Raw genomic sequence first — 27584 nt, 5'->3', positions numbered from 1 at the left:
TTGATCTGGGCCTCAAGCAGAAGCCCTTCATTCACCTTTTTTACAGATTGGCCTACGGCAAACGACTGTTCCTCCATTTTAACTTCCTTACATTCAGATCAGCTTGGTTTCCTCCTTTTTCTTTTTCCTTCTCCTTCTTAATCTTTAAATGTTTCATTGGCATATGTTAATTATACATAATAATGGATTTCATATGACATTTTCACACATGGACATGTTTTAATCACACACACACACTTATTCACACTCTCACATCCTGCTGTCTTTTATCTCCCCTGAACTCTGCTAATCCCCATTTCTCTTCCTTTTCTCCCTTGATAATTCTGAGCAGTACTGTGTACTCACAAGGGCCCAGGTACCCTAGGCGCTCATGTGTCTTGTTCCCACTGCGCACTACCCTTGTGGAAGTTTACTGTTTAATTTGGACATTTAAAAGTGTGAACCGTTCTGAGAGCTGCTATTAAAAGAGAATGAAGTTAAAGGACAATTGAATACACATTTAAAGAACACAACACTGCTAACATGGGAGGCTTTTTTGTGGGGGTGGGAAAGACATTTGCATTTTGTTGTTTTTGTTTTAACTGCTTCTGCTTGACTCTTCCTCTCACAGACCAGGAGGGTCAATAAATAAAGAATCAAAAATACCTTAGAGAAAAAGGAACTCTGATCTGATCTGTTCTGTGGTTACAACTGATAACCCTTCAATAATGTTTTCCTTACTTAAAATTCTACTAATCAGTGGCTGTGTGACTTTGTGCAAGAGTAACAATGGAGACTGATGTGACGGGGTGGTGGGAGAGAGTAGTGGGGCATGGGGAACGTGTTTGGAGTGTATTACGTACTTACCTGAAAGTGGCCTCATGTTATCCAGTCTTGTGGAAATACTTTTAAAGCGATCAGGCAGACCTGGAGCCTGCACAGACCTACGTAAATTTCAGCGTGGCTGGGAAAGAGGTTCCCAAGGCTGTCTTCCTAGCTGGAGAGCTGTTAGCAATTGATTATTGATGGGATAGGAAGAGGCCGTTTTCTTCAGGGATGGCTCCTAGTAAACTGGTCATGACCCCGTGGATGGCCCTGCACGCACACGCATATAGACAGAAGTAACTGGGTTAAGCATGTTGAAAAAAACGGAAGACATGACATTGGGAAAGAGAAATGGTAGGGGCTTGGGGAGAGTTGAAATAGGGAATAAGGGTAGATGTGATCAAAATACATTGTACTCATGTATGAAACTCTCAATAAATGAAATATTTAAATGAAAGAAGCAGGGATGGAGAGGTAGAAAGATGAGAGAGAGAAAAATACAGAAACAGAGAGAAAGAGAGGAATTCAGAGCCCCCAAAAATGTAAGAGCAAAGGTCTGGAAAACACAGGAGAGGAGGGGTGTTAGCAGCCCACCAGAGGCCATATGGAGGAGGGCTCAGGAGCCTCCAAAGCTGCGTTTTCCTGTTGGCATCTCCATGGAGATCAGGAACACATTAAATTTCCCCAGGGAGTTTTGCATCAAAGAGCAACCTGTTTCCTAGAGTGAGAACCATATACACCTTCCAAGCTGAAAGTGTGGGGAGGAGCACCACCCAGAGACCCCATCAGTCGGCGTGGTTATGAATTCTCCCTTCTGTACATCAGCATGCTTCCCATCTGTGATCACTGGTGGAATTTGCTACATCACAACAGAAGGTCACCATTGCACGCTGTGGTCATAGTCACTAAAGGGCTTTGACATTTGATTCATTCAAGACTACTAATCCATTCCCTGGTTGTAGAAAACTGACTTATCAGTTAAGAGCCTAACAAGGTACAGATAAGTCCTAGGAGTCCTTGTTCTTAGCAGTTATTACAGGATGAGCTCCTCTCACACTTTGCAGCATTAGAGAGGTGTTAGCACCTGTAGTTAAATTGGGCTGTCTTCCAGCAGAGCCTTGTGTGAGGGAACCAAGAGTAACTGGAAGCAAGCCCAAAGTACTGCTTCTCACATGGTTTCTTAGTCTGCTTTTTATTGCTATGATAATACACCATGACCAAAACAACCGAGGAAGTAAAAGCTTTACTTGCTTATAATTCCATGTCACAGACCGCCATTGAAGGAAGCCAGGGTAGGAACTCAAGGTAGGAATCTGGAGATAGGAATCCATGTAGAGAACATGAAGGAACACTGCGCTACTGTCTTCCTCCTCCTGGCTTGTTTTGTTTTTTTATTATATAACTTGGACCACCTCCTCAGGATGGCACCACTCACTATGGGCTGGGCTCTCCCACATCAATCATTCATCAAGAAAAATTTTCCACAGACTTGCCTATGGTCATCCTGATGGAGGCGTTTTCTCAATTGAGGTTCCCTTTTCTGAGATGACCCTGGCTTGTGGCAAGTTAACAAAAAACCAACCAGCGCAGTGGTGTTTAACATTACTGTAGAAAAGATGCTATTACGTCTTCCAGTACTGAAGCAGAATTACAGGGGTGGACAGAGCAGAGGGCTGCAGAATTTCTCCTGTCAATCTTGAGAGTGAGAAAAAGGAGTCTGGCCCTGGGTATGATCACAGAGCAATAAGGTAGTCACTAAAAACCAAAGAGAGAGCTCTGTGTACAAATTACTTGGCCCAGTGCATGAGGATTCAAATTTGGATCCCCAAACCTATGTAAAAGCCAGGAAGGTGAAGTAGTGGCTTGTAATCCCAGCATTCTGGACACAGAGACAAGGGAAATGTGGATTTCATAGAATTTACCAGTTGGTGAACTTCAGGTTAGCATGCAATCCTGCCTTGATACATGAAGAACAACTAAGGAAGACTGCCAACATTATCTTTTGGCCTACACACACACACACACACACACACACACACATACACATATACACATGCACATATACACATATGCAAAGTAAACTAGACAGTAGCTATCTGGCTTCTAGCTGTATCATCAGTATATTATTAAGGACCTCAGATATTTACAAAGTGCTATCACTTGTGAACTTTTTATCAAGAGCTCGCTTTTTGTTTCTTCTACCCTTGAGAATCGTACATCTTTCATGTCTTTATAGCTGAGAATCACACATCTTTCTCTTCTGCTGTTAAATATCAAAGGAAATTTCCCTCACATTGAGTTTTCATGTACAAATGTTCTGCCCTTTCCCCCGTACCCTTGCTACTTCCATTTTTGTTCCATTGGCAATTTAAAAATAAATGGGCACTATTTGGGCCTAAAGGCACTGTGTTTCCAACATCTATTTCACTGGGCAGGAATGTGCAATAAAAGTGCTGCATAAAAGCTTGGGTTCCTCGATAAAAACACAGGAAGACAATTGACTTTTATTTAATGTCCACCTTGAGGTTGGGGCATTTTGTAGTTATCAGAACCAGGTTTTTATCATTGCAGTTCTTTCTAAGCAACAGATTGTCCAGTGTGTTTATGCCTTCCTTCCTCTGGGATACCCAAGGTCATGAAGGACATGTTTCAAAGACTAGAGGAAGAAATCTGAATATCCTCAGTGTTAAGGATGGATACACAGGAAGGCTCCAAACCTTCCTAATGCTGTGACCCTTTAATACAGTTCCTCATGTTGTGGTGACCCCCAACCATAGATTATTTTGCTACTACTTCATTACAGTAATTTTGCTTCTGTTTTGAATCATAGTGTAAGTGTCTGATCTGCAGAGAACCACTGACCTAGAGCATCATGAGCCAGATCATTCAGAGGTGTGCCCACGGGGCAGGGTGACTTGAGGTCTGAGTGAAAATCCTGCCTCAGTATTTAAGGTGAGGAGCAATTGAGGAAGACATCCATGTCAACCTGTGGCACACACCCAATTGTGTACCCACATACATTCAAACATACATACCCGGGTGCATGCATAACACACACACACATAAAATAAAACAACAAACTATCATGAAACAGGGGGTATACTCTCAGTGTATGTAGTTTTTAACTAGTCATCCTACCAATGATCTATGGTACTGTGCATTTGGCTAAAATGCTAACGCATGTACCCAACTAAATGCAGTACTCATAATTATGAATGGGAAGTGGTCAGACAAACAGGATATATATATATATATATATATATATATATATATATATATATATATATATATATATATAACCACTTTCCATTCATTTGGATAACTGGTTATGTCCAAAGCATGGCAGGCATTCAGTAGGTGATTGGCAAATGACAATATAGATAAACTAAGAAGGTGATATGTGTGGGAAAAGAAGTGAGAGTGATTAGTCATATTACCAAAAGCTTTACTGGATAAACATCCTGCCATTGGTATTAAAATTAGACTTAACTAGCTAGGCTCTACTTTCTAGCTTTCAACATCAATTACACTTCAAATGAGGTAGATCTGTATGTAGCTCCACTATTTAGAGAGGTTTATCTTGTGTGACATGATTCCCAGGGACACATGAACAAATGTCCACTCATTCCAGTTAGGGAACCAACAATAAACCAAATTAAGAATACAACTTGCCAAACCAGTAAGTTTTATAAGAGTTATTTATAGGAGCAGAAATTACTCTGACAGTTGTGTTACCAAAGCCCACCCAGAATGGGCGATGGTTCATAAAATCTGAAAGCATGGAGCTCACTGCACAGCTGGCAGGCAGCTCTGCATGTTAGAGTGTCTGTCCCAGGCAGCTCATTTAAGCGGAGCATCATCCTGGCAGCCTGGCTGGTCTCTGTTTCTTCCAAGCAACTTGGCTTCTCTTCATCTTCCAAGCAGTTGGTCTAGTTTGATAACAGTTCTCAGTACTACTTACTTCTTATGTAAACTTGGGAGAGATGAGGTTTGCCTGTGCACTCAGCTTCAGAGACTTTGAAGTTTCTCAGTGGTTTGTCTACTTCCTGTGTCTTCATGAGCCCCCACTTAGAACATCCCTAGATTTAAGGAACTTCAGTCCAAGTTGGAATACTTTATCTTGGGGGTGATTGCTGAACACTAATTCTGCTCACTCTTGATGTGAGCACTATGATAATGACTTGAAATATCAACCAAGGTCCCGAGGATTTCCCAGATCTGGAAAACCAAAAGGCAGGTTCGTCAGACTTTAATTGATGTTGTTGAACAGTGCTGGTAATGTAGGAGGAAGCCTTTCAGAGGACAGGAGACTGAGACCAGGGCAGAGGTAGTTCTAGGTTAGTGTTCAAGAGCATGCTTACTAAAGTGCAGACATGCGGCTAGACTAGACCTAAGAGCACACTGCTTGCTGAGCCCTTTGTTCAGTTCCTAGACTCCATGTTCAGCAACTCACACTGCTTCCAATTCCAGATCCTGGGACATCTGGTGCCCTCTTCTGGCCCCTAAAGGGACTGCGCTCATGCTGCCATTTACATACATGTAGAAAAACAATCCTATACATAAAATAAAAATAAGTAAATAGTTTTTTCTTTAAATACAGAAAGAACCATGCCTTCTTTTTCTGGGGCTTGATTCATTATGTCTCAAAAAGAAAGTGAAATCTGGACTTTTAACAAATGTTTGGCAACTTGCTGCAAGGTGGTCAAGGGTGATACCTTTGCTCACTGAGGCGACTTTTGTTGGCCATTGTTGCTAGGAAAGCAGGAACCTGGGATGGATGATGTTTGGATGTTTGGAAGAGAAAGAGAAAGCTCATTTTTCACATAGTAAATGGCAAGAAAATGAATCACCATCCAAATGCCAGATGACCATGACCTGTGGTTAAAAGAAAAATGTATGTGGAGGTAGGGAGATTCTTCTGTGGGCCAAGAACTTCAGCACAAGCCTGAAGACCACAACTCATTCTCTAAAAGCTGCGTGAGAAAGCCAGGCGTGATGCTATGTGCTTGTAATCCTAGTGCTCCCAGGGGAGGGTGTGGGTGCAGAGATAGGCAAATCCCTATACCCCATTTGCCAGACAGCCTAGCCAGATTGGTGCATTCCAGGCTAGTGAGACACCTTGTCTCAAAAAACAGGTGGTTTCATTTATAACAAAATTATGAAATTCACCACACTAACATGTAAATAATCATACATATGTGTGTATATATATGGTAGAGTTTATTTAAAAATAAAGTGTTCCAATATAATATCTTATGTTGGAAAGATTAAAGTTTTCCCAGAAAAATTAAAAAAAACCAGGCTGGACAGCATCAGAAGTACAAAAACACCTATGTACACATATGTACACACTCATATCAAGATATATGTACACAGAGCACATGCACACGCATACACACACACATATACGAACATACCTATATGTATCTAGGTATACACATGTACATAAACAGACAAACTTACCCTACCTCCCAGTGTGTTGTAAAAGATAAGAGGCCGTGTCCCTTTTAGCATAGAAGCCATTCCTCAATGAACTCTTTCACTCTTTCGTTTTTGTCTGTTTCCCATCCTCCAGCATTTCCAAGGATGAAGCCCTCCTCTTAGTCTTGAGTCATGCATTGTATTTTCAGGTGTACACATTGAACAAATAATAGTGAGGTTGAGGTGGTGCAAGTCTTCCATCCTGGTATTTGGAAGGCAAGACATTCAGATCTTTATGAGGCTACCTACATCTATATTGCAAGTTCTAGGCTAACCAAGTCTACATCATGAGAAGCTGTCTTAAAAAGAAAAAGAAAGAAAGAAAAGAAAAATGGAAGGATGGATTTCTCTGTGGAAACTATGCACTCCGTTGTTTTGGCCCATATATCTTGCAAGGTTGTAAGTTGCAAGTATAGGTTCCTTTCCACACTTGCTGACATTTACCATAAAAAAAAAAAAAATCTGCATCAAAACACGTCTGCATCAAAACTGTCATACCAGAGGCTTGGTAACACATTCTTCAAAGCAAAGCTGACTTTGAAAGTGTTTGTTTGAAGCCTCCGCTATCCGAGCAGGCGCACATGTGGACAGTTCAGAGAGCTCAAAGCACTAGCTGTGTGGACTACCAGTCCCTTTGTCATGCATGAAGGAAGGGTGACCTGACCTTCGACGTCCAGCCGGGAGGAGACCAAAGAGCTTCAGCCGAAGGAGGAAGTAACAACTCACTAAGGAAGGTGGTCAGGGGCAACAGTAGGGCCAGCACAAAGGCTTAGGGGACTGGGGAAAGGGCATAGTGGGAGAAGAGGGAGGGTGGGTGGGACTAAGAGGAAACGAGAGAGGAGGCTGCAGCAGGGATACAAAGTGAATAAATTGAAATAAATAAATGAGTAAATAAATAAATAAGAAAAGAGAGAGAGAGAGAGATGTGCTTGTTGATAAGCCTGACAATCTGAGTTGGAGCTCCAGGACTTACTTGGTTGGAAGAAACAACAAAGTTCTTCCAGTGGTCCCATAGCTTCCATACCTGTGCCTGGGCACACACATACAAAATTAGAGCAGCACTTGCTTGTCCATCTTGAGTATGGTGCACAGTCAGTCAGGGTATTCTGTGAAGCTGAATTACGCAAGTAGTTAGATGCACAGTTGATGTTTCCTCTGGCCACAGAGATGCAGAAGCCATCTTGCTGGGAAGGGGGAAAGGAAGTGTGCCGGCTACCTCAGATGTGAGCTGGGAGGTGTGAGAAGCCAGCCAAGAGCTCGTAAACTGAAAGCAGAGGAATCCCCACATCTCCTACTTTCTCTTTACCAAAGTGATGAATATATGAAGCTGAGAGTGAGTGGCAGGCAACTGAGTACTTTTGAGAAGTGGGGCACTGGTGTTTGCGACGGAGTGATACACACTAACCTCACACCCTAAGCTGATATACGGTGCCACCCTGCTTGTATGTTCTATCTCCATGTCTGTTGCTGGCCACAGGCAACTTAGGAGAGGAAAGGGGGTTTTGTGGCTCACATTTCCAGGACACAGCCCATCACTGAAGGAAGTAAGGGCAGGAACTCAAGGAGGACCTTGAAGCAGAAGCCCTAGAGGAATGCTGCTTGCTGGCTTGTTCAGTGGTTCATGCTCAGCTGGCGTTCCTGCATGGGCCACAAGCACCTGACCAAGGAATGGGACTACCTACAGTGACCCAGGTCCTCTCCCATCAATGAATGATGAGGATGACCACGCTGGATACACACCAGACATCCCACAGGCCTGGGTGAGCTAGGCAATTAGATCACATTACTCCAGGCTGCTATGTCAACCTGACAAAGATAAATAGGACTGATAAGATGCTCAGAATTTGTGTCAGTAAATGAGTTATTATTTTTATTGTTTTGTATAGAGACAGTAAATGAGTTATTATTTTTATTGTTTTGTATGTAGCCCTGGCTGATCTGAAACTATATATGTTGACAAACTGGCCTTGAACTTACAGAGACCTGCCTGACTCTCTATCTTATATACTGGGTTAAAGACATGTACTGGCCTGGTTATTTTTCAAGTCATAGAAATGCAGGGGTTGTTTGCTAACCTGTATTGACTATTACAGTACGTTATCCTTTATACCAGCTACCATCTGAGACTTGGATAGAGGAGTCTGGGCTCTGAGAGGCCTGGACCTCACCAAAGAGACCAGGCTGGCTGGCCAGGAAGCTCCAAGGCTCTCTCTACTCGCCTCTGCCTCCCTGGTATTGGGATTTTAGGGATGTGGGTTAAACGTGCAATTTCCACCATTGGTTCATGTGGCTTGGATGTTGGGAAGGTATGAGGCCTTTAAGAAGTGGAGCATTGCTGGAGCAAGTCAGTCACAGGAGGTAGACGGAGGCTTCAGAGCCAGGCTCCACTTCCTGTTCATCTTCTGTTTCCTGACTCTGGATATAATGTGACAAACAGTCCTGTTCATGCCACCACACTTTCTGTGCCATGTATTTGAACTGTAATTCAGAACAACCCTTACATTTTTTTTTAAACAGGCCTTGATTGAGTCTTTAGAATAATTTGTTGATAGCTTTCTTTTTCTTTTTATATTTTATTTTTTTATTAATTACACTTTATTTACTTTGTATCCCCCATAAGCTTCTCCCTCCTCCCCTCCCGATCCCACCTTCCCTCCCCCTTCTTCACGCATGCCCCTCCCCAAGTCCACTGATAGGGGAGGTCCTCCTCTCCTTCCTTCTGATTTTAGTCTATCAGATCACATCAGGATTGGCTGCATTGTCATCTTCTGTGGCCTGGTAAGGCTGCTCCCCCCTCAAGGGGAGGTGATCAAAGAGCAGGCCAATCAGATTATGTCAGAGGCAGTCCCTCTTCCCATTACTATGGAACCCACTTGGACACTTGAACTGCCATGTGCTACTTCTGTGCAGGAGTTCTAGGTTATCTCCATGAGTAGTCCTTGGTTGGAGTATAAGTCTCTCAGAAGTTCTGTGTATTCAAATTTTCTGGTTCTGTTGTTCTCCTTGTGGGGTTCCCGTCCTCTCCAGCTCTTACTATTTCCCACATCTTACATAAAATTCCATGCACACTGCCCAGCAGTTGGCCATAAGTCTCAGCGTGTGCTTTGATAGTCTGCAGGGCAGAGGCTTTCAGAGGCCCTCTGTGGCAGGTTCCTAGCTTGTTTTCTGTTTTCTTCTTCTTCTGATGTCCATCCTCTTTGTCTTTCAGGATGGGGATTGAGCATTTTAGTCAGGTTCCTCTTTCTTGATTAGTTTCTTTAGATGTACAGATTTTAGTAGGTTTATCCTATATTATATGTCTATATGAGTGAGTCTATACCGTGTGTGTCTTTCTGCTTCTGGGACAGCTCGCTCAGGATGATCCTTTCCAGGTCCACCATTTACCAGCAAATTTCATGATTTCTTTATTTTTCATTGCTGAGTAGTACTCCATTGTATAGATGTACCACAGTTTCTGCATCCATTCTTCAGTTGAAGGGCATCTGGGTTGTTTTCAGCTTCTGGCTATTACAAATAAAGCTGCTACAAACATGGTTGAGCAAATGTCCTTTTTGTGTACTTGAGCCTCTTTTGGATATATGCCTAGGAGTGGTATGGCTGGATCTTGAGGTAGCGCTATTCGTAGTTGTCTGAGAAAGCGCCAGATTGCTTTCCAGAGTGGTTGTACCAGTTTACATTCCCACCAGCAGTGGAGGAGGGTCCTTCTATCCTTCCCCGGACTCTTCCAAAAGGCTCCCCGTACTCCTGCTTCCTATAACACACAACCACCTGTCTCACACAACTGCCCACATCTTTCCCCACCATGATGGACTGTGCTCTTACACTCTGAGCCAAAATACGTTATTTGCTCCTTAAGTTGCTTTTGTTGTATTTTGTCACAAAAGCAAAAGTAGTAACCTACTCAAAGCTGTTCTCACTTACCGTAGAGAGGTGCTAGGATGACGCACAGGACAAAATGTAAAATGTGTGCAAGTTCGTTCTGGGCTCCTTATGTCTCCAAGCATAGTTATTGTTTGAAGAAGTCTAATGCAATCTGAATTGAACATGCTTTAGTATTTAGGTAGGAAATGCATGCCTTGGAAACAGGAACTAACAAATTTATGTAAATAATGTATCTAGTTACTTTCCTTGCTGCTGCAACAAATTGCCTGGCAAGAAGCTATTTAAAGAAATAAGGGTTCACTGATGGGGGGGGGGGTCCTCCTCCCCTTCCATCTGAGCCTAGTCTATCAGGTCTCATCAGGACTGCCTGCATTGTCTTCCTCTGTGGCCTGGTAAGGTTGCTCCCCCCAACAGAGGGAGAAGTAGAGGGAGGGATGTAAAATGAAAAGAAGAAGGAGGAGGAAGAGGAGGAGGAGAAGAAGAAGGAGAAAAGAAACAATAATAGATCCCATGAAGAACGTTATTGGCGCTTGGCATAGACCAAATCTTTGAATTTTTAAAGTTCCTTTCCGCCATCGTTACACCTTCTTTCCCACAAGCTTTAGTGCGATTTCATCCCTGCTATGGCAAGTTGTTGCCCTTCTCTTGAATTGTCATCAAACTTAACAGCAGATAACAGTAGCCACTTAGTGGGTAGCATGGAAATCATTCAGATCCAGAGCAACAACTGATTTCTATCTAAATCTCTATGGTCCAATACAAAGACATGGAAAGAAACCAGGGTGGTGGTGGTGGTGGTGGTGTGTGTGCAGGCTTGAGGATGACCTTTGACATCACGGATATCATTGCTCTTAGGCAGTATCCACTTTTTTAATTTTTTTTTTTTTTGAGACATGATCTCTTACTAGCCTGGAGTTCCCCAAATGGTCTGAACTGGCAGGCCAGGGAGCAGAAGGATTTTCCGTCTCTACCACCCCCGTGCTCCCATCCCAAAGGAGCACCACGCCACTTGTCTTTATTTCCATGAGTGCTGCTGGCGTCTCCCCAGGCCCCAAGCGTATCTTGAAGCATAACAAGGCGGGGAGTTATAGGGAATGGTGAGGGTCCACACAGTGAGGAAACAGGTACAACAGGCAAGAGAGATATTTCCCGCAAGGCAACAAGGGCACCTGACTTCACAGGTCTAAATTCTGCCTCTGACTGCGGACCCACAAAGACACAGAGCACACTGAGCAGAGAAATATTGATTATCCAGTCTGCATTCTGTTTTTGTTTTGTTTTGTTTTATGAGTTGAATAAAATTGTAAACTTTTCATTTTAAGAAAAGGAAAAACAAGGTCCTGAATTGGTACATTCGTTTTCTAGAATCTCCCATGTAGCCTCATGACACATTAAAAATAGCTTTTCCTGTTGCCAATGGCCAAAAAACATAAATATGGAGGCTATTGATCTAACTGGTGTCTTCAGTGTTGCTCCAACTTCTGAATAGAGCAGTGTAAAGATCCATACCCCAATAACGCATTGTTGGTTAAAAAAAAGTTATTTTTATATTCAAAGTATTTTATAGATACTTATACTTCAAACACTTAATTTCAGATACTCTAGAAAATAAAATATGCCAAACTCAAGCTGTTGTTTCTTACTTTCCATCTTATTTGAGACAAAGTCTCCTTGTTATTCACTGCTGCATATGCCACATTAGCTGGCCATGGGCTTGCAGGGATCCTCTTGACTCTGCCTCTCCTCTCACCGTAGAAGCACTAGGGTCATCCCTGTGTGCTGCTATGCCTGGCCTTATTTGGCTTTGGGCTTTCAATTTAGGTCCTCAGAATTGCTGGGCAAGTGTTTTATCCCCCAACTCATTTTCCACAGCCAACATTAACCATTCTGTATTTATAAAATTATGTTATTAATTAGTTCCTTAATTTAAAGGCAGGCTCCACGCAGGAAATAAAGACTTCTTGTGGTGTGGCCACTGACTTTGAGTTCATATCATCTAAGCAAGACCGTGGCGGCTCGTGGTTGAACTTCTTTATGACATACATTTGCCCACATGGCTTTTTCTGCCTCCCTCCCTTGCTGAATGAGTGCTATTCTACAAACACACACCTGCAAAACTGTAGCTCTGCATTCTGCTGCAGGGGAGTGGGAACACTTGGGATTTACTTGTTAACATTCAGGAGACGTTTTTGCACTCCATGTGGAAAATCAGTTTCTCCACTGAATGCATAGCTGTCTTCTCGCCCAACCAGAGCTTCTCCATACAAGTTGCCTGACGCAGAATTTGCACAAACATGCCTAGGGAGAAATTTATGTGGCTTTCTACTGGCATACCGATGGCCCTGGAGTGAATAAGATGCAGCGATTCCAATTGGTCCAGCACCTTTCGATCTGTTTGGAAATGCTGCTGCATCCCTGGGAGGGAATTAGAGTACCACAGTTTCCAGGCAGCAGCAAGAGGAAATTCTTGCAGAATTTTGTGCTGAATTAAAAATATATCTCATCTAGGGGGAAAGCCCCTCCAGTCCTGCACAATTCATGGAGAGTGAGTTTCTAGTTCCACTGGCTTTCAGGTCTCCATACTGAAGAGCCACTGCTTTTGACTGTTGTGGTGGCAGATGGGCAGAGATTGGGGTACGAGCATCTGAGTCACTGCCGGCCCGAGGACTGCTCTCGCTCCCACAGTTGGATGTGCTCTCTTCCAAGGAGGAAATTTGTTCTTTTCTAAGAAGACAAATTGGTACGCAGTTGAACACAGTTCAGAACCAGCAAAGCTGCTGCTCAATGGTTTCTTCTTGCAACTGAAAACCTGTCAGCTTTTCGTTGTGTTTGCTCTCAGGGAAAGCTTCACGCTGAAGTTAAGTGGGGAGACAGGGGATGTCGCTGAGGAAAAGTCCTGGAAGCAGAACAGGGAAATGAAACTAGAATGGGAATGGGAGGCCAGGCAAAACATGGCCGTTCTTAAGGTGCCCCGTGTCTCTCCCTGGGCATCAGAGAAGTGGGCTGTTTGGGCAGCAGTGTCTCTGCCAGGGCCAACATGAAAAGGCTTCCCTGGCTAAAGGCTAGACCAAGAACCCTGGCCTCTTCATGGTAACACTAGCTACCAAGGCTATGAACTGGGCTGAATATTCTGGGATGTCAATATGGTCAACAGTGAGGCTGTGTACTGGATTTGTTTTCACGGAGGAACAGTGGCCGAAGCAGCGCGACCCCATCGTCAGTTACCAGCCCTGCCCTTCCCGTCTTAGCTGGTGTGTGACACCTACCTATGGCCTAAATCTATGGAAAGTGAAAATGTAAGGGGTGGGGAATTAGAGGAAAAAGTACGGCATGGATTCAGTCAAGTCCGAATGTGCTTATCGACCATCTACTCAGTAACGACAGCTAGGTGAGTCAGCTAGGGAGAAAACAAAAATATTTTTTAAATGAGTCAGAACCTGTCACTTTGAGAAACTCAAAGACTAGTGTGTGTGTGTGTGTGTGTGTGTGTGTGTGTGTGCGCGCGCGCGCGCGCGCGCCTGTGTGCTCCCGTACATGCATACCTTTGTGAACTCACTTGAGGTTGTGGTAATATGTGCAGAGACCAAAGGAAAACTTCGGGTATTGTTCCCCAGGCAGCATCTGCCTTGTTTGCTGAAACAGAGTCTCTCATTGGCCTTTAGCTGAGTAAGCTAAACTGGCCAGGGACCCCAGGGGTATACATGACAACCTGCCCAGCCCAGGATTCTAGGTAGTAACTACCAATCCCAATAAAACAAAGAAACAGCAACAAAAAACCATAGGTTCTAAAGATTGCGCTCCGGTCCTTATGCTCCCAAAGCATGCACTTTATGAACTGAGCTATCTCCTCAGCCCCCAGGTATTGCTTATATTATTATTCTAAGACAGGGAGAGTCTAATCATTTGGAAACCTCTGAGAGAGGCTGTTCTTAGGCAGAGAAGAACCCAGCGTGCAGTCGTTTGTTTTGTGTGGGATTGAGGTGGAATGAGAATGCCCTTTGAGATAAAACATATATTACCTTGGATAGTTGGTTTAAAAAACTTCAGCAGGTACTCATTTGGGCTGCAGGTTATAAAGAACTATATATTAAAAATGCCATGGTAGAACCTAGCATCACAGAAACCTGAATTTGGAAGAATTTTAATCTACCTGTGGGTAGAATGCTTACCCAGGAAGTATGAAGTCCCAGGTTCAGTACCTTGTAATGGAAAAGAAGACTCGAAGGCCCTGCACTGTCCAGAGACATATTTCCTAATATGACTTTTCACTGAGTGAAGATCTTCAGCTCTCAAATCATGCTCTGCTCGTAAGTAAAACCCTTAATATCTCAAGAGTCAGGAAGATGAGCTGTTTCCTTGGGATTTAGGAACCCTGAGGACACAAGTTCCTTCCCTGGAACCCACATGGGGGAAGGAGAGAATCACCTCCCTCACTTTGTCCTATGCCTTCTACAAGTGTCTGACAGCACATGCATACACACATACTAAATACGTAAAGAATAATAAAGACTTCAGGCTCAGTTAATATACATTAGAACTAATTAAATCTCTGTCAGTATACATTTTTTTTTCTATAGGTTTTTATTTGTAGCAGCTGCCTAACCAGTGTTTAGGAAAAGAAGTGATTTAATATCCATTAGAGAGAATGAGAAATGAATGTTTAAGGATAAACCTTACCTATAACCACTTGGAAGAAAACAAACTCAAAACTTCTGTCCAAGCCTGGACTGGTGGGAATAATTGGCTGATTTTCATCACATTTGGGAAGCAGATGGCATACTGTGAGATGACTGGGAATCTGAACCCTCCTCATCAAAACAATAAAGCAAAGCAAACTGTCACTGGGTGTCAGGCAACAATGGGCCACTTCATGGTCTGTGAATCTTTTAGGCAAACAGAGGTTTGGGGAGTGAGAATTTTAAAAAGGTGCCACCAGGGAATAAATGACAGCATGTTCTCATCACATGCAAAGTACTTTTCTCTGTTGCCAGATGCAGAAAGGTTATCTTAAAATACTAACTTGGTTGTCGTGGCAAGGCTTACCGGGAGCAACCAAACCCCATTTTAAGCTGTGGCTTTGAATTGCAATTTTTTTTTTTGATTCCACATTGATGTTTTTTTATTTTACTTTTTTCTTGTTATTTTTATTTAAATTCTTTATTAATTACACTTTATTCACTTTGTATCCCCCCTGTGGTTCCTTCCCTCCTCCCATCCCAATCCCTTCCTTCCTCCACCCTCTGCATGCATGCCCCTCCCCAAGACCACTGATAGGGGAGGTCTTCTTTTCCTTCCTTCTGATCCTAGTCAATTAGGTCTAATCAGGAGTGGCTGCATTGTCTTCTGTGGCCTGGTAATGCTGCTTCCCCTTCAGGGGGAGGTGATCAAAGAGCAGGCCAATCAGTTCATGTCAGAGACAGTCCCTGTTCCTATTACAGTGGGACCCACTTGGATACTGAGCTGCCATGGACTACATCTGTGCAGGGGTCTTAGGTTATCTCCATGCATCGTCCTTGGTTGGAGTGTCAGTCTCAGGAAAGACCCCTGTGCTCAGATTTTAAATCACCCTAGAGTTCTGCCAAGTAAGTGTTCGGAGCATTGCTAAGGGATCTGGATTGCATGAGATTGTCTTAACAATTTCTTGTCTCGCCCTGCCTTTTCTTTGCCTTTATTATTATTATTTTAAGTATAAAGCCAAAAAAAAAAAAAAAGAATAGGGGAGAGGTGAATAACCATTTTTCTTCTTGATCTAGAGACTTCTGCAAAGAACTTCTAATTACACAGTAGTAGTAACTCAGCAAGGTATGCCAGGACGGTTAGTGAAGGAAAAAACAAACACGATTTTAATTTCATTGTATGTGGTGTGGGTGTGTGTGTGTGTGTGTGTTTACTTTGTGTATTCAGCTACACATATGTGTGACAACAGAGGTTAACCACATGGCATCTTCCTTTGTCTTTCTCCACCTTGATTTCTGAGGTGAGGTTTCTGTCTGAAGCTGGACCAAATAGTGCAGTGGGGCTGGCTGGCCAGAGGATCCCGCGAATCCTCCGGTGTCTGTCAGGTCAATGTGGGAGCACAAGCATGAACCACACCTGGATCTTTTCAATGTGGCTTCTGGGAATTAAACTCTGGTACCCAGGCTTGTATAATAATCACTCTCCCAATTGAACCACCTCTCCCTTTTGACAACCTCAGATTGCTGGGACACATTTAAATCATATGGGTAGAATAACAACCTAAGAGGTGCAATGCGACAGTGACTGACCTTCTATGCGGACGGCGAAGTCTGTTCTGAGAAATGTGTTTAAGATGAGTCCATCATCCTATGCGGGCCTGGAAGGATGCCATCACAAACCCTCAGCTGCAGTGTCACCACGAGAAACTCTTGGGAAACCATTGTCACACAGACTACTGTTCACTGAAACGACCTTATATGGGACATATTTAAAATCTTCACATGAGCTATGGGTGAGGAAGCTTTGAGAACCATTCCCAAACCATATGAGTTAAGTTAGATTTCATCAACACAACGGAAAATTCTCTTCTCTTCCCCTGTACAAACAAAATGAAGCCTTAGCGGTGGCACTGCTCAAGTCCTGCCCTACCTCTTAAACCTAGTGGTTCCCATTTTCCTCCTTATCCCTCCCTTCTGCCCTTCCTTCCTTTCTCTTCCATTCTCCTTTCTTTCTCCCCTCCTCTCCCTCTTTCTCTTTTTCTCTCTCTTTCTCCTTCCTCTTTCTTTCTTTTGTCTTTTTGCAGACCATGACTCCTTCACTGGTCACATACGTTACAGTTTTTCAGGCTCAGCTCAGCATAGACATTCTCCATGAGAAGTCCTTAGTAGAAGGCTGCCTTCATACTTGGAATATGTTTTTCTAAATGTCAGTGAAGTCAAGTACAAGGGGCTGCTGTATTCAGGTCAGTAAACCTTGCTTAATCCTCACTCTACCTACCTAACCACAGCCCCTTAAGTAAGCCATCTAACCTTTCACTAACTCAGCTCTCTTGCCTTCCAAGTAGATATAATGATATTCCTAAAGTACATTAAAATGATTAATAGATGAGAGAGTTCTTCAATGAGCTCTGTTCAATTTTGAGCTATTAATAATTTAAGACTAGAAAATGGGGGGGGGCAGTTTTCACTTTCCCAGATGCCTATAGGGACCAGGTTTTGTGTCTGCCATCGTTTCTGAAGCCTGGATGAGTTCTGATAATATCTCCAGAATTGTCAGAAATCATGCGAGGCTTGGTGGTAAATGCTTGTAATCTTGATGCCGAAGAGAGAGAGAGAGACAAGCAGATCCCTGGGATTCACTTAGAAAGCCCGGGAACGGTGAGAGATAAAAAAAGATAGAAAGCTTGAGGAATGACACGCAAGGTTGTCTAATGACCTCTACATGCGCGTAAACACACACACACACACACACACACATGCACACACACTTGCACACTTACCCATTCCACATGAACACATACACAGAAATCCAGGTTTGGATGTCGATGTCTTTAGGGTCTTCAGTCTGCTGCTAAGTAGTTGTGTGCCATGGTACAATGGTGGGCTTTGTTGTTTTTTTTTTATGTAATACTAAGCTACCTTTTTACTATAATGGCCTAGCTCAGGTAGATTCAAAGGCCTTTGAGAGGTCTTGGTAGGTTAATATATTTGAATGTTTTGGTCCTTACTTGCTGAACTGTTTGGGAAGGATTTGGGGGCAGATTTTGAGGTTTCAGAAGCCCGTGCCACTCCCCATCCGCTTTCTGCTTTATGCTTGAGAATGAATTGTGAGCAATTAACACTCCAGCGCCATGCCCTGCTGCTGGGATGGTCATGGACTCACTGTCTGAAACTGTAAGCTCAAAACAAAACCTTTCTTCCCTAAGTTGACTTGGTCACGGCGTTTGGTCCAGTCAGTGTTAAGGTGACCTATGGCAGCTCATCATCCTGGAGGTCTTGGCTAACACAAGCTGCCTCACTTCCCTTTTACTCTTCAACCAGTGCCATTTCAAGTCCCTAAAAGTGCATATTTTAGAATATAACTGGAAAAGACAAGACAAGTTGTAAGCAAGAGAGCATTGTTGGAACTGGGGAGTTGGCTCAGAGACTACAGGACCTGCAGCTTTTACAAAGGACTCAAATTCTGTTCTAAGCACTCATACTGAGAGACTCACAACCACCTGCAACTCCAGCTCCAGGGAGTCTGACACCAACTAATGGTCTCTAAAGGGACTGTAATTTATGTGTACACGAACACGTACACAGACACACATGCATGCATTATATGTATATGTGTATATATATATTAGTAAACATTGTGTTCTCTGGAAGGGATTCTAGCATTCTGCCACTCTCCTGTGAAACATATTTAATTAATTAATTAATTAATTTTCTGAAATGTATGCATGTATATTAAGCTGAACGTATTTCCTTATATGCCCTTCCCCAACTTTACCTCATCTCTACCCATTCCTTTTCATCTCATTTATTTCCTTTGTATCTTTCTTCTGCCATGTGTGTGCGTGTGTGCATTTAATATGTGTCTTGTTTTATGTATCTGTATTAATCTAGGAACTACAAAGGAGAGAAAACACGAGACACTTATCTTTCTGAGGCTCACTGTATTATTTAACATGACTACCTCCTGTTGTTTCTGTTTCCTGGAAAACTACATAACTTTGTTCTTAATAGCTGAAAGAAATTTGTTGTATATATACAGCACGTTTTCATTATCCTTTGTTACTAGACGCTTGACTCCCATAGTTTAGCTCTCATAGTGCATCAATAAACATTGACGTGCAGGTGTTCTTTTCTGCAGAGCTCTGACCCTTCAGTTCTGAGGGGTGGGGCCCAAGGCCACTGTCATGTATACAGAATTGGAGTACACCATGGTAAGTATGCTATCTTTTAGAAAATGAATGGACAAATATGCACTGTCAGCCGAGTCCCACCTTTCTCTGTAAATGAGTGCGAACCTGAGAAATATGAGGCATAGTCACTAACACAACTTGTCATTTACTCTAGGAGGCAAGGCATGCATGTGTGAGATTTTTGTGCATTAATGTGAGAGGGACAAAATGAACGACGTAGAGTATATGATTTCACAGAGAGTGGTGATAAGTGAGGAAACATCTTGAATGGAGCATGAGGCAGATCTGGAAAGTAGGTGATGTGTGCCTGATAAAGGGGACCCACAAGTCAGTATTTAGCAACAAAGTAAGCTGGTGTCCATGTGGAAGTGGCCGTCACTTTGGGGCCCACAGGGGTTGTATTGGTTATCTGTCTCTGTGCTGAAACAAAACACCTGGCAGAAGTGATGGAAGGGTTTACTTTGGCTCACCGTTTGAAGATACAAACTAGCATAGTTGAGAAATGGGTAGTTGTCATTCACATTCAGAGTGGATCAGTTATCTGAACCTATAACCCCTTCTAACATGTGTCCAGACATTTCTTTCCATGATGATTCTAGATCTCATCAAGTTGATACTTGGAGTTAATATCATAGAAGTCTTTGGAAGTAGGCATTTAAAGCCTAGCAAGGTTACAACATTTAACATGTCACAATATTAGCTATAGAAATACTCATTAATCGGTTTGAAAGGTACAGGTAAAGATGTTGAGTGAGTTGGCAAAGTTATGAGGCAATTTAAATTCAGTAACAGAGGGGTTAAATATATGCCAGTGTCTGCACCATGAAGTTCTTAGGAGCAATTAAAAACAATTAAGTAAATCTTTGTGTGTTGACATGGGAAGACCACCAAGGAAGGAAAAGGCCATGTTAACAGAGAGAATGCACCTGTAAACGATCTGTTGTGTAACATTTTCTTCCATGAATGAAACATTCCATCCTTCAGGGAAGGTCCTTAAGCAAGAAAGTAAAGGACTCAAAATAATTTCAGGAGGTCCCTAAAAGGATATTTACCAGTCTCCTTCCTGCCAGAGTAAGCAATAAAAGCCTAGAATCCCTCTCACAAAGTGAAACCAAGCTGCGAAGAAGACCCCCAGACAAGCAGAGCTACAACCACCCAAGTTGCTTGGAAGAGGTTTAGAGCAACTGGGACACCTGGAAAGGACACTTTCCAACCTGTTGAGCTGCCTGCAGTCTATGGAATATGCTCCAAGTTCCCACCTTTGTGAGCTATCACCTATGCTAGCATGGGCTTTGGTGACACAGCTGTCTTTGAATGATTTCTGTTCCTATAAGTAACTCCAGTAGAACTCATTGGTACCAAGCTGGCCTTCGGTGGCATCAGTAGTTTGGTCTGTCATGGGTTCCCTCTCTGGGGTAGGTAGATGTGTGTCTTGGATCTCCCCAGGAAAAGTTTTGTCACACAATATCTGTTAAGTTGGCAACTCGATTAGAAAAAAAAAAATCAAAGGAAGATCAGTGTGAGATATTGTATTGGATTAAAAATGAGAAATTATAAGTGAAGAAAGAGGCTAGGATATGTGTGCATGTGAGTACAGTTGTCTAAAGCAGGAACAGAATGATTGTAAATGACTTCGTGACCTCCTTCTTCCCACTTTTCCCTTCCCTCTTTCTCCTTCCCTTCCTCCATCTTTTCCTCTTCCTTCTTTTTTCTTTCTTCCGAAAGTCTCCCCTCCTTCTCCAAACCTTTTCTCTTTCCTTTCTTCCCCCCTCTTTGTTTCTTTCAATTAAACCCAAAGCTTTGTAAATTTTAAGCAAATATAATACCCTTGTGCTCTATTCTTTTTTTTTTTTCTTCTTTTTTTGGAATGCCATACTGAAAATTTATTGCAAATAGTAAAGATTTTTTTTGTACAGGCAATAGAAGAGTTTTATTGTTTTAATCACTATTTTTGGCAAATAATAGCAGCTTTCCAAAGGGAAGAATTTCAAATACTTTTTAAAAAGAATTTCTGGTTGGATTAAGAACATTTGTAAATTTTAAGAGCCATAGTATTTTCCTAGTAGAAACTGTAATTGGGTGGCTTAGGGGACATTAGGTTCCCTGCTTAATCCCGGTCACACACCTTCAGTACAGTAACAGTCTAAAAAGTAACTTGTAGTGAGGTAGTACTTCTCTATGATAAATGCTTATTTAAAATCAAAGAGAAATACAGATTTGTAATTTATTCTGAAGCCTTAATAAAATTAAAAATTTACCACTTTGCCTTCTACTCAATATTTATTGAAAGTATGGAGTCATATTACCTGCTACTACCATTCTTCATTCCAGGTGTAAATTATCAAGGCAAACAAATTTTCTTCTCTCATTTTTTTGAATTTTAACTTCTTGGTCCTTATTTTTCATTAATTTTCTTATTGAATCACTTGGCAACCCCCTCCTTCCTCAAAGTAGGAAATAGGGGATAGGGAAAAACCATTCTTTTTTTTTTTAATGTTTTTAATTATTTTTATTTTTATTAATTACAGTTTATTCACTTTGTATCCCCCCATACCTCCCTCCCTCCTCCCCTCCCAATCCCACCCTCCCTCTTTCCCACTTGTGTCCCTCTCCCAGTCCACTGAAAAGGGAGGTCCTCTTCCCCTTCCCTCTGATCCTAGTCTATCAGGTATCATCAGGAGTGGCTGCATTGTCTTCTTCTGTGGCCTGGTAAGGCTGCTCCCCACCCCCTCAGGGGGAGGTGATCAAAGAGCCAGCCCATGAGTTCATGTCAGAGACAGTCCCAGTTCCCATTACTGTGGAGGCCACTTGGATGCTAAACTGCCATAGGTTATCTCCGTGCAGGGGTTCCAGGAGATCTCCATGAGTAGTCCTTGGCTGGAGTATCAGTCTCAGAAAAGACCCCTGTGCCCAGACTTTTTGGATTTGTTGCTGTCCTTGTGGAGCTCCTGACTTCTTCATGTCTTACTATCTCCTACTTCTTTCATAAGATTTCCTGCACTCTGCCCAAAGTTTGGCTATGAGTTGCGTCTGAGCTTGGGAAGTACACCCAGAGAAGATGGCTATGGTAGTTCTGTGTTAGTGGGAAACCATCCTGACGATTGTCTCATGATTCTGTTTCTTAGAATGGAGGAAACTGTCCGAAGTCTGCTGCAGAGCCAAGGGTCTCCAGAGCAGAAAAGGGAAGAGCCTGCCAAGATTACGGTCTGCCAGGTACACCGTGTTTCTGATACTTGGCTTGGGCCCCAGTGGGTTTGCTTGCTGGGAGCCATCAAGTCACCATTATTTTGAGAAATGTTAAACATGTTTCTCTAATGCAATGGCTTCTGAAACTCCTCCATGAAATGGGTCATAGATGGGCCTGAAGGGGTGGGGAGCCATCATGTCACCCAGTTGTGGGGAGTTGGTAGATGTCTGTGTTATATTCTTTGGGCACATGAGACGGGTTGACTTGAGAGGCATTTTCCGGAGCTGGAGCACTGAGGAAGATCTGAAGGGTAGAGAACGGAGGTTGGCCACTCCAGGCTGAGGCTAGCTGAGGTTCGGGGGTGTGAAGTACAGGTCCGTGGAGGATCTGGAGCCCATAGTGACTGACAAGAAGGTGCCTAGGACTCAGTGAAAGGCCAGCATAGGCTGGTCAGTGATCTGAGGCAGTAAGACTCAGCCTCAGAAAACAAGATGGAGAATAGAATGACTGAAGAAGACACCCAGGGTTGACCTATGACCTTCACATGCACAGACCCAGACATGCACATGCATACAAGAATATGTGCACACAAACAAAAACAAAGTATTATATGAACCCAGAATGTTGTCATCTTCACAGGTGACTCCTTCACAGGTGACTGATGAAAATATGTTTTAGAACTCTTTCATCTCTACACCTCATTCTGTTAGTTTCTCCAACTCCTCCTAGAGAGAAAAGTTCTAAAACATATTTTCATGTTGGCTTTAGTCTCATCTGTAAAATGGAACATGAGATATAAAACGCGGATTTCGTTGGTTCACTTGACACTTGGTTTCTGAGACATAGGCATGTATTTATGCTCTGGTTGGAGAGGAGAGAGGGAGAGACAGCGTAGTTGTGGGGTGGAGCGAGTTTGGCAGCACTGAGCTCCTTTATTCACCGATTACAGTGTTATCAAGATGGCCCAGAGTAGCAGAGCAGCCCGTGAGATTCACTGACCGTACTAGTGGCGCTCCTGGTTGCGCATCTTCCTCACGACCCATACTGAATTTTGGAGAACATCTAGGAAATTTGGTGTTCCCTAAGATGGGGTGTCTTCACCCCACCTGACTGAGATTTTCCAACTTGCACCATTTCAATAATGGAGCTGCAAACCTATGCGAAGGTTCAGTCTCCAAGAAACCTGAGGTTTGCGAGGGATTTCCATGGTGGAAAGTGTTTGTCCTGAGTCTTGTATTGTTACTTACTATTGAATAGCCCAGCCACAGCTCCTGGCGTTTGAGCTCCACACTCATTGTTTTGTGTGCATTAAATATGGTCAGAGTTTCTTTGCCGGGAACCTCCCTGAGTGCATTTCATAATGTAGTCCTTGTGGGAGTTATAGCTTACCTTACTCAATGTGAGTTCTTTCAAAGGACAGGCATTTCTGCCTAGCGGCTGAAGAAATGCTCCTGTGGTAATCATTTCTGAGCTTTGCCACTGAGTCATTCTTGGCGTTGATTTTTAATTTGGATGGTTTTTATCATCTCATGTCTTGTGTAGAGACATTTGTGTGCAAGTGCCTGTGTAAGTCTGTGTACCTGTGTTCCTATGAATGTGTATGTACCTGTGTGTACCCGTGTGTGCATGTGTGTTCACATATGTACATGTGTGTGAGGTGTGCCTGTCTGTAAGAGTATGCATGCACGTGTGTGCACATGGAGGCTAGAGGACAGCCCAGCTCTCATTCTTTAGGCTTTTTCCACTTTGTTTGTTTGGAGACAAGGACTCTCGCTTGCCTAGAACTTGCCAATTCAGCTCTGCTGACTGGCTAAGGGCCCCAAGGAGCCACACATCCCCACTTCCCATTGCTGGCATTAAAAAGATAAGGTGCCTCACCTGGCTTTTTACCTGCATTCTAGTAAACCCAGGTGGCCTTGTACGCTCCAGTGTCTAGAGACTCTCACCTGCCCGGGGCTTCCCATTACTGAGCCGTTCTCTATGGAACATCACGTAATATGGACACAAGACCGGGAACCATGTATCTAAGTGTCTGTCTACTGTCAGGTCACCAACGGCTGGTGGAGTCAACACCATAAAAATTCCTGTTTGTTCAACATTCTCCAACGTGGGCATTCTTGTGTCCATCATCAGCTGGTGCCCTAGATACCTACTGAGTCTTGCTGAAATTAGAACCAAGTCCTGGGTATTCCCTGATTGCCTGAAGCACCCTCTGTTGAGATAAGATCAGATACATTCTAAAAATGCAAAATGCTACTGTTTAAGAATTAAAATCGATGAATAGGAGCTGAGGAGACCTCTGTAAAGTAGTGGTTCAAGTGTGAGGACCTGAGGTCCACGCCCGACACACATGTAAAAGCCAGGTGTGGTGGACACACTTGCCAGGCCTGCGCTGGGGAGGCAGGGTCAGCAACAGCCTGGGGCTTCCCTGGCCAGCCAGCACAGCCTGATCAGTGACGCCAGGCACAGAGAACCTGCCTCAGAAACAATGGAGATGGATCCGGGGAATAAGCCAAAATCGATCCCTGACCTCCACGTGAATTAACACACATGTGAACGCGCAAATGCACCTGCTCATGATACCCTGTTCAAACTAACTAATGAGTAATGAAATAGTAAAAGCAAATGAAAGAAAACTCACAAGCTTGTAAGACAGGCAGTGTCTGGCACTCATGCTCTCTCTGGGAATGGCGATGTCTGAGTGATGGAGCCATTATCCGTCTGTGCAGAGACAGCCCTGTGTGCACTGAGGACAGGCTCACCCCTTTGGGGAGGAAGGCAAGACGTGAGAAGTTTTCCTTCCGAGGAGCCCCAGTGCAAACATCTGCTTCGCTCTCGCTTCATCTGGCCTTGCAGCTTCCGCTCTCTGGATAGTTCAGGCTTTCCGATGCGCCACGCTGCATCTTCTTGCCACCCTGGCCAGCCTTTCAAGTAGTTAAGTTTGGAAACTTATGTTTGAAAAAAGTCAAAATTGTACATGAGAGAGAGGGTCATTGAGCATCTGGGAAACAGAGCAACTGTTCTGAGAGAGACACATGGTCTCTCTGCTTTCCAGGATGCATACCCACAGGCGGCCTGCATGTAGTTGGAGCCTCATCGCGCCGTGATGGATTGGCCTTTCACAGCCCCCCGTGTCCCAACTGCCTGTGTGCTCCTGTGTTGTAGCTGCCGTACTCCCTTGTGTTCCAATTTCTTTTTTAAAAAAATAAGAAACATGCATTGAATCATGGCTAATTCATTAAAAATGTGACAGCCAAATGGACAAGGAGCAAGCCTTTGGACCTCACACAGAAAGTCTCTGTGCTCCTCATTTTTCATGCTTTTAAAAAGAGTTTGGAAGTGAATTAGGGAATTCTAAATATAGATGTCCTCAGTGAGCAATGGCGGTGTTAAAATGACATAAATATAAAATGTCAAATGCCTTCTTGAGAATCTGATTCTGTTTGCACACTTACGAGTCAGCAAGGGAGAGAGCTCCTGTTTCTAGCCATTCTGTCTGTGTGTGCATGTATATTTATGTGGGCATACGTGTATATGTACGTATCAGCATATGGAGGCCAGAGGTCAAGTAGATATGATTCCTCTGGTGCTGACTACCTGGCTTTTGGAGACAGGGTCTTCCCTGGCCTGGAATATGACAAGTAGTGTAGGCTGGCTGGCCTGCAAGCTCCGGGGATTTGCCCGTCTCTTTCTCTGCTACACTGCAGTTACAAGCAAGTGGCATATTGCCTGGCTTTTCGCCTGGGTGCTTGAATCAGACACAGGCCCTCATGGATACATAGTAAGCACCTTACTGACTGAGCAGTTTTGCCAGTCCCTATTTCCACCCTTTTAGATGGCATAAAAGGAAGCCATAAAAATAGAGATTGATTAAAAAAATTAAATCATCCTCACTGTAGAAAATTGAGAGGATTGTGGAAAGTGACCGCAGTGTTCACCTGAGTCTGTCTCGCTTCGTTCTTCTATTTCCCCGTGGGCAGGCCTGTGATATCTGTGCTCAGCACCATCCCTCCAAAGATGGGCTCCATTCAGGCACTGGTCATCCCATCCACATCTTTGTGGTTGTTGTTGTTTGTTTTTCTAGACAGGGCTCCTCTGTGTAGCCTTGGCTGTCTCGGACACACATTGTAAACCAGGCTGGCCTAGAACTCATAGACATCCATGCCTGCCTTCACCTCCCTGAGTGCTGGGACTAAAGATGTGTGCCACCACCCACGGCTCCTTCCACTCATATCTAATCAGCTTAGAAGCCTCATGGGTTGTCCTTGGGTGACTTTTATTAGTTTACATTAATTGTACAAAGTAATAAGCTTCACAGTGACATTTTTTATATACACACATTATGCAGGTGACCATATTCACCCCTTCAGAATTTTATAGAAAAAAAATTCCATTGTATGTCACTCAGTACAACATTAAAATTACTTTGTTCATCCTTAAGTAATTCTTCAAAAGAATTGCAAGGTATGATTAAGTACGATGAATTGTATCTCTCCTAGTTATGCTAAGATCGATCTCAAAGATACATATTTTAATATTAACATAATTTAATTAGCATAATTTAATATTAACCTTTAACTCCGAGGATACTGCCTCCACCTCCGCAGTACTAAGATTACAAGTGTGTACCACTTTGCCTGGTGTAGGAGTTACTGGGGTGGCACTGGGAGCTTTTGGATGCCACCCAAGCTGTTGGCCAACTTAGCTGCATCCATATCTCTTATAAGGTATAATTCTTACCAAAAGCAATAGGAAATTTGTTATCTCAAATGTCATATTTTGTTTCAGCGTCATGATTTTAGTACATGAAACCAAAACTCCAAGCACCCCGCACAGAAAAGTTGTTCTTTCACATGAAGAAAGAGAGAAGACACCCCTTTCTTCAAAGGCATCTTTGATAGTACATTCAGTGTATAAAATGCAAATTTTCCAAACTTATAACATGATAATATTTTCTTTTTCATAAACAAAGCAGTACAAATAACTCAAGGGTGTGATTTCCAAGTTAGAATTTTCTCACTTTCCCATTCTTCATGGCCTCGCCTGAGTCTTGATGTCACCTGAGGGACTTGTCAGAGTCAGCTCAGTGGCCACACCCTTGAATCTATGATGGTGACACTGATCGTGAAACACACCCCTGAAAGTATGATCGTGCAATGCTGCTTGGTTTTGACGTTTTCTTTGACAGGTGGATCTGTGGTTTCTCCGTCCCATAGATGTGTTTAATAGCCAGGAATGTGCAGCTCCACCCCCCATTCCAGTCACAACCTTCCCTTCCTATTGTGGGAAACAATGAAGTTGAAGATTGGAGCCCTAAACACACACACACACACACACACACACACACACACACACACACACACA

The 27584-nt window shown here is 43.2% G+C and overlaps 1 protein-coding gene across 4 annotated transcripts in view; it reads left to right on the top strand.

The window, feature by feature from the left end:
- Positions 1 to 27584, top strand: part of Nckap5 (NCK associated protein 5) — a 698576-nt gene that overhangs the window by 367075 nt on the left and 303917 nt on the right. For all 4 annotated transcript variants that reach the window (XM_055602004.1, XM_055601990.1, XM_055601996.1 and 1 more), the window contains exon 5: positions 22159 to 22246. In XM_055602004.1, coding sequence (XP_055457979.1) covers positions 22159 to 22246 — 88 coding nt within the window. The remainder of the gene's footprint in view (positions 1 to 22158; positions 22247 to 27584) is intronic.

Source organism: Psammomys obesus, unplaced genomic scaffold (assembly GCF_907164565.1).
Source record: "Psammomys obesus unplaced genomic scaffold, mPsaObe1.curated_primary_1811, whole genome shotgun sequence".
Lineage (NCBI taxonomy): Eukaryota > Metazoa > Chordata > Mammalia > Rodentia > Muridae > Psammomys > Psammomys obesus.
Note: the sequence above shows the minus strand (reverse complement) of the source record. Positions and strands in the feature narration are given on the sequence as shown.